The following is a 17,444-nucleotide window of genomic DNA, read 5'->3' as shown; positions in this document are numbered from 1 at the left end:
TTAGACAATAATAAGACATGATTCTCTGGCCAACATGTTCTCAATCTCACCAAAAGGCAAGACTATCATAAGCACGTGCTATGGAAAGTCTAATTAAAGATGGAGATGATTTTAAAGAACAGCTCTGAACCAGAGCTCAGTACTTCAGTCATGCATCCAGAGGAAAGGGGAAATGGGTCACGCTTCTGAGAGCCACAAAGTTGTGTTTATTCAATTCACAAGAAAAGATCTGCTCAGGTTAATGGCTACTGACTTTAGCTTGAACCTGGCTTTGCTCCCACCACCTGTGTGATCATAGTAAGTGTATTTTTCCCTCTCTACATTTCAGTTTTATCACCTATAAAATGTGGGATAATAATCCCTATGTCATCAATACCAATGACAATTACATGAGAAAATGTATACAAATAAATTCAAAGAACAAGTATTATTTCTCAATAGCTATTTCCACTAAGTGAAGATTTGAGAAACATTTATTGAACTTAATACATCTAACTGTTACACTCTGACTATAATAAATATCACCAGTTAACTAATAGTAAATAAAGAGTAATAAGAAGCTAGTTCGACAACCAGGTCTAGTTAAAAAACTGAATGTTTTTTCTTTCTAAGGCATGCTACCAAAGAGAAAGGAGCTAACTAACACGCACATTTAAGATCTACTGAAAAGAAGGAAAAGGAATGGGCATCTGAGGAAGCTGAATAGTGGGGCTCACAGTGGGTGCTGGGACATCCAAGGGCCTCAGGAACAATCCTGAAGTGGCTTAGTTACCTCTGTACCCTTTTCCTGTATTAACAAACCATAGGACACAATGGTCCTTCTGTTTCCAATTATGCCTTGCTAAGGGCTGCTCTATCACTCAAGTAGCATGATAAAAAGAACTTATTCCAAAGCTATTTCTATTTGGGCAATATGATGAGAAGGAAGAGTATTACAACATAAATGTAGTTGTGCAGATGGTTCAGTGGGCTAGCTCAGCCAACACAAATAAAACTCACTCTTATCCCCTATGAAAACAGGGATATGCATTGTTTTGTTGGTGTATTTTAATGGGGGTGGCTTAAAAGAACACTAAGTGCTTGACTACTAAGATATGCATTAATTTGAATTTTATTACTGAAAAGTCTAAACATCATTAAGCAACTTATTCTACAGACTTGCCCATACCCATATCACTTACATCCTTGGAATTTAAATAACTACTACTACTAATTTCTATAAACCTGTTTGAAGATAGTGATCCCTGAATTCCCTCTGGAGGCAGATACATTTATAAACTTGAAAAAATACACAGAAATTAATACAGAAGAATGTACTTCTACAGGTGAATCTAGCTTGACTAATACAATATTGTATGACTCCATGAATAGCCCTTGTGGAATTATTCATTCACTTTCCTCTTTATTAAAGAGGTCAATGTTTTCCAAAAAAAGGGCAAGAGTCTCAGTTGGCACAAAGGATTTTTTTTAGTGAACTCATTTTTTTTTTAGGACAGTGCACAAAAATATATAACTTTCATTCTTGTGGGAGGGTTAAGATAGCTGACTTGAGCAATCTACATAAGCTATCTACAAAAGGAACCCAATGAATGCTTGATTTATGAATAAAAAGGTGAATTTGGTTAGAAATACTCAAGTTCCTTTGGCCACTTGGACATTTGTGATAAGCAAGCTGAGGGAGCAATTAGGCAGTTAACTGTTCACAACCTCCCCTTATTTCCTGTCCACATAGCTAGACTACACTTCCCAGAATCTCTGCCAGTTTGTGTTAGATAATAAAACAAGAGGAGAGGGGGTATGTCTCTACCACAGATCTGGCCTACAAAATCTCCTAAGTTTCTGTCTTTATGGCCTTCCTTCTTTTGCTGCCTTGATGTAGATAAGCACCCTGGAAGCCATGCAGATGGTAGAGTCTGGGTCTAAAAGCACTGCTTATTGTAAACCATCTTCCAATCAAGAAAGTTGGTACTTTACATGAGTTGGTGATAAAGTTTCATTTTATGTGTGCTATTTTACATTTCGGGGGTTTGTTTGTTACGGCAGCTATCTGTAAGCAGCAAACCAAGCAAGAGAAACAAAGGTTCTTTCTGTATTGGAACTTTACAGGGCAGATTGCATCTCTCAGTGCAAGAGCTTCAAAAGATCATTGGGTGATATCACAATAGAGTATTTCCCAGTAGAGTGGAGAAAAGGTAATTAATTGGGGAGACAACAAAAGCATCAAGTTGAACAAAATGCAGCAATATATACTCTTCTTTCCCAGGGAAGAAGTTACAAATATGAGGTGTGAGCAAATTACTGTAATTCTGGATTTAAGATAAGTATAGTAAAGACATCTTTGCCCTCCCCTCTCAGAAATTATCCTCTCAAAACAGAACAAGAATCAACAGAAACAAACAAATAGCAGGAGAAATCTGTAAACTCAATCAAAACTATTGAGGAACAACTATCAAATGCTGTGCATATCCAGGAAAGGGTGATGTAAGATGCCCAGAGAAAAGGCCTATGGCTGCAGATGCCAGATAAAGTTTGAAGAACAGAGGTTTTCAAAATTCACTCAGATAGGAAAAATACCCCACATCCATCATGTGGGAAAACCAGAGAGACAGCATACACTGATGTAAAGAGCTACTCTGAACCCTATTTAGCTTTAAGAAATAGTAAAGAAAAAAATGCTGAATGAGAAAATATATAAGCATGGCAAGAGTGTATGGATAACGGACTGTACCATGAGCCGTCCTACAACTGTTGCCTACTGCTGACTGGGAAGAAGTAAAGGCTAACACACACACACACACACACACACACACACACACACACACACACACCATGTCATAGAAACCTCATAATAAATCATGCAGCTTCAGTTCAGTTCAGTTCAGTTGTTCAGTCGTGTCCGACTCTTTGTGACCCCATGAATTGCAGCACGCCAGGCCTCCCTGTCCATCACCAACTTCCGGAGTTCACTCAAACTCACGAGTGAACTCCATCGAGTCGGTGATGCCATCCAGCCATCTCATCCTCTGTCGTCCCCTTCTCCTCCTGTCCCCAATCCCTCCCAGCATCAGAGTCTTTTGCAATGAGTCAACTCTTCGCATGAGGTGGCCAAAGTACTGGAGTTTCACTTTAGCATCATTCCTTCCAAAGAACACCCAGGACTGATCTCCTTTAGGATAGACTGGTTGATCTCCTTGCAGTCCAAGGGACTCTCACAAGCCTTCTCCAACACCACAGTTCAAAAGCATCAATTCTTCAGCGTTCAGCCTTCTTCACAATCCAACACTCACATCCATACATGACTACTGGAAAAACCATAGCCTGGACTAGACGGACCTTTGTTGGCAAAGTAATGTCTCTGCTTTTCAATATGATATCTAGGTTGGTCATAAATTTTCTTCCAAGGAGTAAGTGTCTTTTAATTTCATGGCTGCAATCACCATCTGCAGTGATTTTGGAGCTACAAATAATAAAGTCTGACACAGTTTCCACTGTTTCCCCATCTATTTATTTTCCATGAAGTGATGGGACCAGATCCCATGATCTTCATGCAGCTTAGAACATTGCTATTCCAGTCTTTTCCTGGCACTTATCTCCTGAAAACTGTTGGTCACAAAATAATGCATTTCACTCAAAGATGGCAAATAATAATCAAATGAAGGAGAAGGAGAAGAAGAGGTAGCACTATACCAATACCAGGAAGAAAAAAAAAAAAAAACTTATGGAAAGATACTTTACGTGGAAAGAAAAAATGGAAAAGGGAACAGAAAAATAAAAATAACAGATAGGGAACATTCATCAGAAAAAAAAACAGTGCCACCAAGTGATGGCCAAACATACATACTCCCATGATGGGGAAAAAATTCCTGAAATGATTAAGAACCAGGGCTCAGGGAAATAGGACCTAGCAGAGCTCAGGGAAGACATGGAAAAGAAAAACAGAACCATCACATAAATGAAGAGTGTAGTGGCAGCAGCACAAAGGAGAGTTATTTTTGATAAAAACACATTAAGAGACATGGAATTCAGGAATGAAAAAAAATACCACTCATCAGAGAGTTACAAGACAGTTTAAAGGAAAATAACAGAGAAGAAAAACAAGAGAGGAAACATACAAATAACTGTACTTCCTAAAGAAGGAAGCAAATGGAAAAGGAAATTGTTAAAGGTTTCATCAGTGGAACTTGAATTTGTACAGAAAAGGAACACACCAGGCCCCAAGAAAAACTGTTATAGAGCAATCATTATTGAAATATAGCCTAGTAATGTCACTGGGCTTCAAAGGTAAAGAAAAAATTCTTAGGGCACATAAGCAAAAATATATACCACCTAGACATGAAAATAATTCTAGCATGACCTCCAACCTCTGCATAGCAACATTCTTAGGTGGAAGACATTTGAACAAAATATAAAAAAGACCTCAGTTCAGTCACTCAGTTGTGTCCGACTCTTTGCAACTCTTGCAAAGAGCATGCCAGGCCTCCCTGTCCATCACCAACACCCAGAATTTACTCAAAGTCATGTCCATTGAGTTGGTGATGCCATCCAACCATCTCATCCTCTGTTGTCCTCTTCTCCTCCTGCCTTCAATCTTTCCCAGCATCAGGGTCTTTTCCAATGAGTCAGCTCTTTGCATCAGGTGGCCAAAGTATTGGAGTTTCAGCTTCAGCATCAGTCCTTCCAATGAATATTCAGGACTGATTTCCTTTAGGATGGACTGGTTGGATCTCCCTGCAGTCCAAGGGACTCTCAAGAGTCTTTTCCAAACCACAGTTCAAAAGTATCAATCAAAAAAGACCTCAGGGAAAGGAAACTTGATTCAAAAAATTTCTTACCCAAGCAAACTGTGACCCAAGTATAAAAGCAGTAGAAAAACTTGCAAACACACAGAAATGCGGCTTTTAGCACTCCTAGAAGACACCACTCAAGGAACAACTTTGACCAAAAAATAGATGAATGAACCAACCATGGCCAAAGTGCCAGCACTGAGTAGAGCCAAGACAAGAACAACTGGAAAAATTATGCTTTTGCCAAACTTGTTTATTTTCCATCTTCCTGGGTCACATTGTTTTTGGTGTATATTTTGGAAACAGCATATAGTATATGAGATAGAATGCTCACTTAGAAAATAGAATTTAGAAATAAGACAGCCAACAAACAGTAACAAGGAATTAGTTATGTTATGAAAGAAAAAGGGAAAAAGTGTTGGGAGGTACTGAATAAGCACTAGCTTTCTTATATGTATAGACGGGGGTGCAAATATACTATTTAAACCTGATATATATAAAGGAATAGAGCTATATCTAAATGACAAAGGTACAGACTACAAGAATTAAGCAAGCTGATACAACTAGCTGTTGGGGAAGAGGCAAGAGGAAGTAGAAGCCTGCTAATTTTAATCAATACTATCTAAATAAATAGAGGATATAAAGTTTGCATTACCAAGTTAGCCAATATTAAAACTAGAAACATAATATAAAACTTCCAAGTCATCAGGAGAAATAAATACATAATAAGCAGATGGTACAGCCAATATAGTGAACAATTTAAAAATAAGCCACAAAACAGAAATCATAATGTAAAATATGATAGTACCTAAGAGCAAAGATTCCTGTCATATCAACAGATGTTAATATGGTTAATTTCAAATAATAAAAGAATCTTAGATTGGCTCATAAAAAAAACCCTCAATTATAAGCAATGTTTAAAAGACATATCCAAATAAAAGTGTCTCTGAAAGGTTAGGGTAAAAAGTTAAAAGTAAAAGTTTAGAGTAAAAAGACAAGAGTCTGTTCTTAAAATGAGCTGAATTTGAATTCTAGGTAAAAGCATTAGATAAGACAAAGAAGCAGACTTTATAATGATAGAGGATTCAATAAACTATGAAAATCTAGCAATTATGAATATCTAAGAACCAAATAACACAGAATCAACATTCAGGAAACAAAAACTATACTACATAGAAACAGAAAATAATAATAGAAACACCTGTCAGCCCACAAAACATCACATTTAAAAAAATAACATATAAAATACCTAAACGACATAATTGATAAGGAGGAAGAATATGCCTGGTGTTTTATACTTTGCAAGTAGAAGATAAACTGACTTTTCAAGAGCCATGACCATTCACAAAAATTGATTTTTTTAGTAGGTGAAAAGCAAATTTCACAATAAGGCCCAAACAATGAAAAACTCGCAAATTTTGATAAGTCATAAATCAATTACAAAAGTAGAAAGCAAAGGAAACTACCACTGGGAAAATCACATAAACAAACACATCCATTTGAAGCAACTCTTAGTAAAGAAAAATCAAAACCTAGATTAGAAAATATTTAATAAAGATGATTGTGAACACACTGCATATCAGACCCTAAAAGATTCATGATTAACAAAAAAATAAACCCCTAGCCTTATATTTACTAATATTGAACAGGCAGAATGAAAATAAATGAATTGGACATCCAACTTGGGGAGTTAGCAAAAGAAATGAATTAATAATAATCAAGCAGAATAAATAAATTAATAAAAATGAAAGCAGTAATTTATATCATAAAATAAAAAAGAAATAATCAAATATTCAAATGATCAGCCCACTTTATACAGAAGAGAAAAGACACTGGTATATGAAATAAACAAAAAATGGGAAAATGACCACAAACACAGAGGAAATTAAAAGAACTGTAGGTGATGTTTACAAAATATAAAAATATACAGCAATATTTAGGAAATGAATCTCCAGAGTTTCTCAAGATGTATTTACCAAAAAGGCAAACACAGTTTCTTAAAGTCAGTATTTCATTGAAAAAGACCTGAGGCAGAGGCTTGGATTTTGTAAAATATGGTTATAAAACTGAAGATGTAACTTACTCTTTCAGCAATGCATAGAAGGTCTGGTCTATCAGCACTGAGGCTATGCCCTTATTTTGAAATATAACCCAACATTTAAATGTAATTTTTTCAAAGACTCTACAGTCCCATTGAGATTTCCCATTTGAACTGTCCAATTTAAAATCTATAGTTAAGAGCTAAGGCAACATTTCTCCTACAAGGGTTACTTACCATGGCTTATGGCATCTGGGTTAAAATATTAAGTCAATAAAAATAATTTACTGAATCATAATTGCTAAAAAAATAGTTCCAGTCCAGTGAGCTAACATTCTATTCCCAACTGGCAAAAAATCCAATATGGTTATTTTCATATTGCCTCTGGTACATTTTCTTTCAATTCAAGCTTATGTTTGTGCAAATAAGGTTTCCTTTAGTGGGAAAAATGTTCACGTTTAAGTAATTTCTCATATTCACTTTCTCACAATTAAAAAAGGAACCACTTCAATACCTCAAATTTATGAGTTAACTATGATTTACCTCTGCTGCTGCTAAGTCGCTTCAGTCGTGTCCGACTCCGTGCCACCCCATAGACAGCAGCCCACCTGGCTTTCCCATCCCTGGGATTCTCCAGGCAAGAACACTGGAGTGGGTTGCCATTTCCTTCTCCAATGCATGAAAGTGAAAAGTGAAAGTGAAGAAGCTCAGTCATGTCCGACTCCTAGTGACCCCGTGGACTGCAGCCTACCAGGCTCCTCCACCCATGGGACTTTCCAGGCAAGAGTACTGGAGTGGGGTGCCATTGCCTTCTCCATGATTTACCTCTAGCTTCAGATTAAAATTACTAGTTTATAGTGGGTGTATTACAAAAACAATGATCAAAAAAAGCATATGATAATGGAAATGGAGATTAATATTAGAAAAGTAATTTCTGGAAAAATGGCTCAGAATTAACCCTCAATTAAGAATGAATTTGGAGTCATTCTTGTATATACAACATGGCCACACCTGTACAGCGTTAGTTCCTCTCACCCCTTGGGTTCCCGTTGAGAACCACTCTGTGAGGCCAAGCGTCGACCATGTAAGGAGACAGCCATATGCTGAATATAAGGAACCTGCTGGCATACTCACAGAACAGCTTAGCAGAGGCACACATGTGTACATGTGTTGGACAGAATGTTGGACAGAACGTGCACTCATGGGCAGAATGAAGAAAACACTTAATGTGGGAAGGACTCTAAGGAAAAAGGCTGGTCCAACCTTCCTTTAAATCCCCCGATATCCCCCGAAACAAGTCACAGATAAGACCATTGGGAACCAGAGCAGTGATTTCACTAGTCCCAGGCCACAGAGCAGCTGGAACAAGAATTCCAATAGAGGGGCTTCTGAACTTTGCTTAATGTACAGTTAACTCTAGTCCCACCTCAACACCAGATATTGTGTGCAGCTTCAGAAGGAAAAAAACGAACACAGAAATGCCTTCTCTGATTTCTCCATTCAAATGAGAATCCTGAGAGTAATCCTAAGAATAATTTGCTTCCAAAAATCTGAGTAACTGGTGAAAGGGTATATCTCTTGTCAGTTTAGGGGACAGAGTTGAGACTGGTTAATATGTAATGTTTTATGGAACTTCAGAGGTCTCTGAATCTGTACTGTAACCTCTCTCAGTAAATTAACAAGAACTAATGCATTAACCATATGAACTTGAATTAACTGTAGTTCCGGTCCCACAATCTACATGCCATCTTGCCTTGAACCTCAGGACCTCACTTCTCAAAGCAGATATTTTAATGGCAGCTCTTCTTGAGATGAGCTTAGTGCACATTGCCTGGGTTTGAGAAGACAGCAGTCTTGGTGTTAGGTATTTATTTACCGTTTTATTTCTCTACTTCTATGCAGCTCAAAAAAAATTAAAGCAGTGTATCCTCATTAAAGACTCAGATTTTTCTTGTAGAAAACACTACCCTGTATCTTAGGATATAGTAAGTTTAAATATAATTGGGACAGTAGCCTCAAATAATTTTCTGAACTCAAATTGCTCCAACTGGCTTTGGAATTGGACAACATGGGTTTGTCTGCTAGAAAGGAACAGCCCAGTCAATTGTAACAGAGAAGCAGGTTATAGTGACTGTCATTTGGTAACCCCATTAGGAAAAAAAGTAAAAGTATACCTCAGATGATATTTTGACAAAAAATTACCACAAGGAAATGTTTTTCCCCCCAAACAGAAATGCATAGGATAGAAATACCATAACATTCTGAGAATCAGAACGTAGGTGAGAGTCAAACATCATATGACCAGAAGGCCAAAAAATAAAAGCTGTGAACCATCCCTTCAAAAAGAAGATAATTGTAATCACAGCAGTCCTGACCACAGTGTTGCTGAAATATAAAGGTCAGGCTATATTCACGGGTGACACCAGTCAGGGGAACAAAGCAACACGGTACCTGTCTGAAGAACTCCTCCAGGAGTGACATGGTCCAGCGATGGTGGAGCTCCCATGCTTTTGCTGGATGGCTGATGTCTGCTGTGTGCAACATCAAGGATAATGCTTTTGGCTTTTCAATTCTGTAAACCCAAAGGATGCAAACGCATAATGACCAAACTCACAAAATCTCAGTAAGAGTTTTTTAAATACCACTGTTTTAAAAAAATCCCTTCCATTCTCCCATCTCAAAGCCCACTGCTGCTGAACTGGGGGGAAATCATCCTCCAACTGGGACATTTATCAGCGTGGTCTCCATGTTTATTGAACTGGACACCTCAAAAACTGACTCAAAACCATTTCTGGAATATCTGCCATCACGAAAAAGACAACAAGAATCCAAGAGTCACTCATTGACCTTTATTTGTTGCCTCTGCATTGAAGGGGTCTTTTAAATTCTCACTAGGGCAAATTGTTACTGGCCCTATTATTTATTTTAACCCTGATGAGAAATATCCATGATAGGTAATATTCTCGTGTGCTCTCCTCCAAGCATCACTACTTTATGAGACCATTTAATAAAGTTATATTAAAAAAGATAAACTTTAAAGGTACAGTGACATGGACAAGTAGGAGGTCAAACACCTATAAAAACACATGAGGTTACAGGCTCACTCACGCTTCTGGCTGTTGAAGAGCAGTCTTCATTGCTTTGATTTGCTGAAAATGACAGGACATATCTGTGGCCATCACCATCTCAATTACCAAGGTCCGAAATTCCCTTTCAGAGATACATCACAGAGGAAAAAGAGTGGAAGTAAAAAATAGAAAGTAAAAATTAGTTTATTCTTTTCCAGTTCTAATCAAAATCAGTTAATTAGTTGTGATATTTCAAATCTAACAAGTCTTTTAGGTAGACTTTTATGAGAAATAAAGATTAAAGATGAAGGAAATCATTTATTAGGAACATATGTGGAATGCACATCATTGGAAAATTAATTCACAGGAAAAATTTCAATGAAACAAAGTATAGGAAAGCATTCCTTTTTGCACTGAGCTCAAGATTTGAGAAAAAATTAATTTGAAATTAATCCTAGGAGAGTAACTGATAATCCATGGTGCACACAGGATATAGGGATCCTACTTTTTTTAAATAGACATTTTTAGAGCAGTTTTAGGTTTACAGAAAAATTGAGAAGATAGTACAGAGAGCTCTCATACACCCCTTCTCCCCTACAGTTTCCTTCATTACTAACCTCTTACATTAATCCTGTACACGTGTTATAATTGATGACCAATATCTACACTTTGCATTCACTCTAGGCCATGGTTCGCCTGAGGGACCATTCTCATGTTGCACAGTTCTATGGGGTTAGACAAAGCATCCACTCATGTTCCTATCATCAATAGTATAAGAATCGTTTTCACACCCTAAAATCCCATATGCTTTGCCTATGCTTACCTTCTTGGCCTTGAACCCCTGTCAAACACTGATCTTTTTACTGTCTCTAAGAACTTTATTGAAGTAGAATTTGCATAGAATAAACTACTTCCATATAGGCTGCACAATTCAATACATTTCAATGTGTTGTGAGTAATTTCTCCTACTCCTGTCGCTTTTTTTTAAACCAGTATCTTTCAAAGAGAAGAAGTTTTATGTTTTAAAATAATTATTTAAGGTTTCATGCATTTGGGGTCCTCTCTGAGAAATCCCTCACTACTGAAAGGACTTTTCCTCTGGAAGTCCTATCATTTTAATCTTTTATTATGTTTAGGACAATGATCAATTTCAAGATAATTTTTGAGTACGATGTGAGGTAAAGGTAAAAGTTTTTTTTTATATTGACATCCATTTGCTCCAACACCATTTGTTGAAAATCTTTTCCTTCCCCCATTGAATGCCTCTAGCCAGAAACATACTGGAAGGTTTTGCATAAATCTAGTTTTAACCATCCAGTATTGCCTTGACTGAGACTGCCTTCAGAGACAAAAACATCACAGTCACCTCTTCCTATCAGAGTCTCCAAATTGTAACACATCTTCAAAATTTGTCCAATTTTGTTTACTCTCTAGAGCCCGTCAAGTCATTGGAGGTTGTGTTTGTGTCTCTGCATTTTGTTCATTGTTGTTGATGTTCAGTCACTAAGTCATGTCCAACTCTTTCTGACCCCATGTATTGTAGCATGCCAGGCTACCCTGTCCTTCACTATCTTACAGTTTGCTCAGATTCATGCCCACTGAATCAGTGATGCTATCTAACCATCTCATCCTCTGACATCCCCTTCTTCTTTTGCCTTCAATCTTTCCCAGCATCAGGGTCTTTTCCTATGAGTTGGCTCTTCCATCAGGTGGCTAAAGTATTGGAGCTTCAGCATCAGTCCTTCCAATGAATATTCAGGGTTGCTTACTTCTAGGATTGACTGATCTGATCTCCTTGCTGTACAAGGGACCCTCAAGAGTCTTCTCAAGCACCACAATTCAAAATCATCAATTCTTCTGCACTCAGCTTTCTTTATGGTTCAATCCTCACATCTGTTCATGACTATTGGGAAGATCATAGCTTTGACTATACAGACCTTTGTCAGCAAAGTGATGTCTCTGCTTTTTAATACACTCTCTAGGTTTGTCATAGCTTTCCTCCAAAAAAGCAAGCATCTTTTAATTTCACGGCTACAGTCGCCATCTGCAGTAATTTTGGAGTCCAAGAAAATAAAATTTGTCACTGCTTACACTTTTTCCCCTTCTATTTGCAATGAAGTGATAGGCCCAGATGCCATGATCTTCATTTTATGGATGCTGAGTTTTAAGCCAGCTTTTTCAGTCTCCTCTTTTACCTTCATCAAGAGGTTCTTTAGTTTCTCTTTCCTTTCTACCATTAGAGTGGCATCATTTGCATATTTGAAGCTGTTGATATTTCTCTCAGTAATCTTGATTCCAGCTTGTGACTCATCCAGCCCAGCATTTCACATGATGTACTCTCTGCATATAAATTAAATAAGCAGGGTGACAATATACAGCCTTGTCATACTCCTTTCCCAATTTGGAACCAGTCAGTTGTTCCATGTCCAGTTCTAACTGTTGCTTTTTGATCCACATATAGGTTTCTCAGGAGACAGGTAAGGTGATCTGGCATTACCATATCTTGAAGAATTTTACACAGTTTGCTGAGATCCAGATAGTCAAAGTCTTTAGCATAGTCAATGAAACACAAGTAGATGTTTTTCTGGAATTCCTTTGTTTTCACTATGATTCAACAAAGTTGGTAATTTGATTTTGCTTCTGTCTATAGTTAATAGTTATTTGCAGAATTGCTTTATGAGCAGCTGAACTGGCATTCCCAGTGTGGGATTTCATGTTTTTCCACTTTGAAATGCAGTAAATACATGGTAATATATTTACTTATAAAGTCCTTAAAAAGTCCATTGCACTTTTGTATCCAAATAGAATCTACCAGATATTAAATTGCTTTCCTAGAAAGATGTAAAATACTAAACATATGTCATCTTTGGGTTAATGGGCTTTACTGAGAGCCCTAAAAAAGAAGTTAATACTTTATTTATGGGATAATACTATTGTCTTGAAGCAATGTATCTCAATATTAATAAAATATGATAAAATAATATTTTCAAACATGTCCTTAAATGAACACTAAATCTATGTAACTTAAGAAGTTAGCAACTACAATCTTTTCTTAACTTACAGAATCCCTCAAAACAGGAGTAGCAAAAAAGTATGGCACTATGGGTTATAATTGTAAAGACATTTCCACTGAACCAGAAATTCCTATATCTGAGATGCTCCATGACCTAATTCAACTATATTTCACTCTTTTTGAGATAATAAAGATTGTTCTGATTTAAAAAACAACAAAAATATATAAGGCTAGCACATAAACAGATTTTATTAAATTATATTTTTCAAGTAACTAGTTTAACTTTTTATATACTAAATTTACTTATGTCTTGCCACACCATTCAATTTTACAACTTATTTTGATCAGAGGTAGGATTCAAAGTATTCTCAACTAGTACTTCACAAATACCAACCAATAAGAATGCAGTTCAGTTCAGTTCAGTTGCTCAGTCGTGTCCAACTCTTTGTGACCCCATGGACTACAGCATACCAGGCCTCCCTGTCCATCACCAACTCCCAGAGTTTACCCAAACTCATCTCCATTGATTTGGTGATACCATCCAACCATCTCATCCTCTGTCGTCCCCTTCTCCTCCCGCCTTCAATCTTTCAGCATCAGGGTCTTTTCAAATGAGTCAACTCTTCACATCAGGTGGCCAAAGTATTAGGGTTTCAGCTTCAACATCAGTCCTTCCAATGAACACTGAGGACTGATCTCCTTTAGTGTGGACTGGTTGGATCTCCTTGCAGTCCAAGGGACTCTCAAGAGTCTTCTCCAACACCACAGTTCTAAAGCATCAATTCTTTGGTGCTCAGCTTTCTTTATAGTCCAACTCTCACATCCATACATGACTACTGGAAAAACTATAGCCCTGACTAGACAGAACTTTGTGGGCAAAGTAATGTCTCTGATTTTTAATATGCTGTCTAGGTTGGTCACAACTTTTCTTCCAAGGAGCAAGTGTCTTTTAATTTCATGGCTGCAGTCACCATCTGCAGTGATTTTGGAGCCCCCCAAAATAAAGTCTGACACTGTTTCCACTGTTCGCCCATCTATTTGCCATGAAGTGATAGGACTGGATGCCATGATCTTAGTTTTCTGAATGTTGAGCTTTAAGCCAACTTTTTCACTCTCCTCTTTCACTTTCATCAAGAGGCCCTTTGGTTCTTCTTCACTTTCTGCCATAAGGGTGGTGTCATCTGCATATCTGAGGTTATTGACATTTCTCCTGGAAATCTTGATTCCAGCTAGTGCTTCATCCAGCCCAGCGTTTCTCATGATGTACTCTGCATATAAGTTAAATAAGCACGGTGACAATATACAGCTTTGACGTACTCCTTTTCCTATTTGGAACCAGGCTGTTGGAAATGTCCAGTTCTAACTGTTGCTTCTTGACCTGCATACAGATTTCTCAAGAGGCAGGTCAGGTGGTCTGGTATTCCCATCTCTTTAAGAATTTTCCACAGTTTGTTTTAATCTACACAGTAAAAGGCTTTGACATAGTCAATAAAGCAGAAATAGATGTTTTTCTGGAACTCTCTTGCTTTTTTGATGATCCAGCGGATGTTGGCAATTTGATCTCTGGTTCCTCTGCCTTTTCTAAAACCAGCTTGAACATCTGGAAGTTCACGGTTCACATATTGCTAAAGCCTGGCTTGGAGAATTTTGAGTATTACTTTACAAGGCTAATGATAAATAATTAGGATATTTTCATTGGTGGATGTTAGTGTATTCCAGTGTGAATTGATATGTTCCGGTGTGTTGCAATGATTCTGGGTTTAGATATTGCCAAAACCAGCCTCCCTAACATAGCAGTACACTAAACTATGAATGAGGCTCATGATCATAGCAAAGTGGAAGCACAAATAACATAACTAAATTCTGACAAACATATAGTTAAGTAGAAATAGAAAATCCTTAACATAACTGTAGACAATAGAAGTGGCGTATCTGTACTTTGAAAATAGGTTAAGAGGCAATTATGCCCATCCAGCCATAACTCCCATATGCCCACAAATCCCACCGGCCAGCAGTATCAGCACATTACCTGAAAGCAATTTGACAAAGTTCAACAAGAACTTAAAAACATCAAACATTCTGTGATCCGTTAATTCTACACATAAAAATACATTAAAGAGATATTCATTGTAGGATTCTTCATAATAACCCAAACACACAAATGTACCCATACTCACACATTCAAAACTAATTATGGCACTTCCACAGATGGGATATTACGCAGCCATTTAGTATAATATTTTAATCTCCATGGGATAGTGGCCATGAGAATATACCACACAGACTTCCAACTACAGGACTTTAATTGGCCATGGGCCTCACTCAGCTACTACATTCTGAAAACTATTGCCGTTTTTGCCCAAGGTCATGTTTCCCTGGGCTGCATCAGGTGACTGAGGGTATCTCTTCCTGGGAGACATGGAACTCCTCTGATGGCTGACTGTGGCTCAAGAACTTCCTGATAGCCTTGCTGAACTTTCTTTAGGATTCATGGAGTTCTAGAATGCACCTACCCAACTTTGCCTCCCTGTTTCCCTCCCTTGGGATAAGAAAAGTAAGGAAGAAAGGAAGGGAGGGTGGGAAGAAAGAAAGAAAGAAAAAAAAAGAGGTAATCATGTAAGCACTGGAGCGCTTCATTAGACTGTCCTGAGATCAGGAACATACAGGATCTAAACAAGCACAAATCCTTCAAAACCAGGACACACCTGAATATGTGTAAAGCTGTTCTCTGCCATATTAAAATTTTTCATTAACTTTTACAAACATTTAAATTGGATAGAGGGCTCCTTTTTCTGAAAGCTTTGCATTGATTCACTGAAATGCTCTGCATTTTTAGATGCTTCTTAAATCTACCATTTTCCAATAAAATCCAAGACAAATACTCCTTTAGGTTTTAATGAACTAGAGCGGCATGGAAACTAATAGCCAACTCTTCCTGAAAATCAGTTTCTGATTTGTTGTTCAGAATGGCTTATTTCTCTGAATCCTTGTATAACGACCCAGAGATATTCAATAAACAACAAATTGTTTAATTAAAATACAAGTATTATTTGCACCACAGTAGATTCAGAAGCTTTTAAGCATTTAAATGACTTTTCCTACAAGTTTTGAAACATCTTGACCCAACATTAACAGCTACAATGATCCACAGGCTTGCTATATGTATCACAAAGTGAATTAAGCATTTTAGATGGATTTTAGCATTTATTATTACCCTAACCAAATTATAAGGTAAATGTTATTATAAATTTTTTATAAATTAAATTTTTAAAAGGTGTAATGGGGTTGAGTAGCTTCCTAAATGACATATAACTAATAAATGATTGTGTATTCAAACTCAGGTCTACCCAAGTAGAGATTTGACAGAATTCAAAGGTGACAGAATTAAGTACCCATGATTATTTTAAAGTGTCAATTTCCTTAGCAAATTTTGAAAGATTTTTTTAAGAAGTCCAATCAAAAATAAAAAGACAAAAATATGTTAAATGAAAAAATTCATTTAAGATCAAAATACTAGTTTCTTAAGGTAACCAATAGCAAATATGTCCAAAGTGCCTACAATATATTTGAATATTTGTGTCAAGAAAAAAAAAAAGAGAAATAAACAGCAAGAAAAACTTCAGAGTATTATTTTCTTCAAAACAAGCACACTTCATCTCTTCTTACCATTCCTTACCTGGCTTCCAAAACTCTCCTGTGGCTCATCCTTACCTCCAGTCATCCTTCGAGAGGTTGATCAAAATATTCATTTCCTCATCCTCCTGCAGAAGGCGATAGGCTGCACTTAAATGGTGATTTTCTAAAACAGACCTATCATTGTACAGAATCGCTGGGTCAGACCTGAACAGAAAGCCAAGAAAAATAATTTTGGATGTTGAACAGCTGAGATTTTTCAGGTAACTCTCCTAAAGATAGAAATACACCATCTTTTTAACCTATTTTAGCAATTAACTTTGCCCCATGTCATTTATATCAATCAAAAAGCTAACACCAACACTACAATTTATCAATTGATGTTTGTATGGTATTGAATTGAAATGTCAATATATGGATATTATTTCACATGTGATATCTAACTTGAGAACTCTCTAAAAGTTATTCTATAATAAGATCTCAATTACCTGTAGTGGTAGCAAAGGTGTTTTTTTTTTTTTAATGAAGGTCATGTCAAACTTCCTTATATTTTCTGAAATGATTATTTTTATTTTATTCAATGAGAGAATGTGTTTATTTGTTTTAGTTGTAATTCTCTGAACACATACCACCTGGCAGGTACAGTTTGCAAGTTCTTTTGTTAGTAGCTTGATCTTAAAATTTTGCCATGTGAAAGTCATACATGGGAAGTTGAGAATAAAAAATATAAGGGTTATATGACAATTGTTAGTCGCTTCCTCAAACAGTTGAATGACACCAACATAGGGAGGTATACTATTTTAATACATTTAATTTAATGAAACTTTAGATTATTAGAGCTTGTTCATTTCTCATGAAGGAAGCTGAGCCCCAGATATATCAACTGAGAGTTTGCAGAGCTCCACAGT

At 36.8% G+C, this 17,444-nt stretch overlaps 1 protein-coding gene across 9 annotated transcripts in view; it reads right to left on the bottom strand.

The window, feature by feature from the left end:
* The window catches only part of PDE1C (phosphodiesterase 1C), a 566,144-nt gene that overhangs the window by 83,125 nt on the left and 465,575 nt on the right, over positions 1-17,444 (bottom strand). For all 9 annotated transcript variants that reach the window (XM_055590470.1, XM_055590471.1, XM_055590468.1 and 6 more), the window contains 3 exons: positions 16,615-16,743; positions 9,931-10,032; positions 9,274-9,394 (listed from right to left, as the gene is read on the bottom strand). In XM_055590470.1, the coding sequence (XP_055446445.1) occupies positions 9,274-9,394; positions 9,931-10,032; positions 16,615-16,743 (352 nt within the window). The remainder of the gene's footprint in view (positions 1-9,273; positions 9,395-9,930; positions 10,033-16,614; positions 16,744-17,444) is intronic.

Source organism: Bubalus kerabau, chromosome 8 (assembly GCF_029407905.1).
Source record: "Bubalus kerabau isolate K-KA32 ecotype Philippines breed swamp buffalo chromosome 8, PCC_UOA_SB_1v2, whole genome shotgun sequence".
NCBI lineage: Eukaryota > Metazoa > Chordata > Mammalia > Artiodactyla > Bovidae > Bubalus > Bubalus kerabau.
Note: the sequence above shows the minus strand (reverse complement) of the source record. Positions and strands in the feature narration are given on the sequence as shown.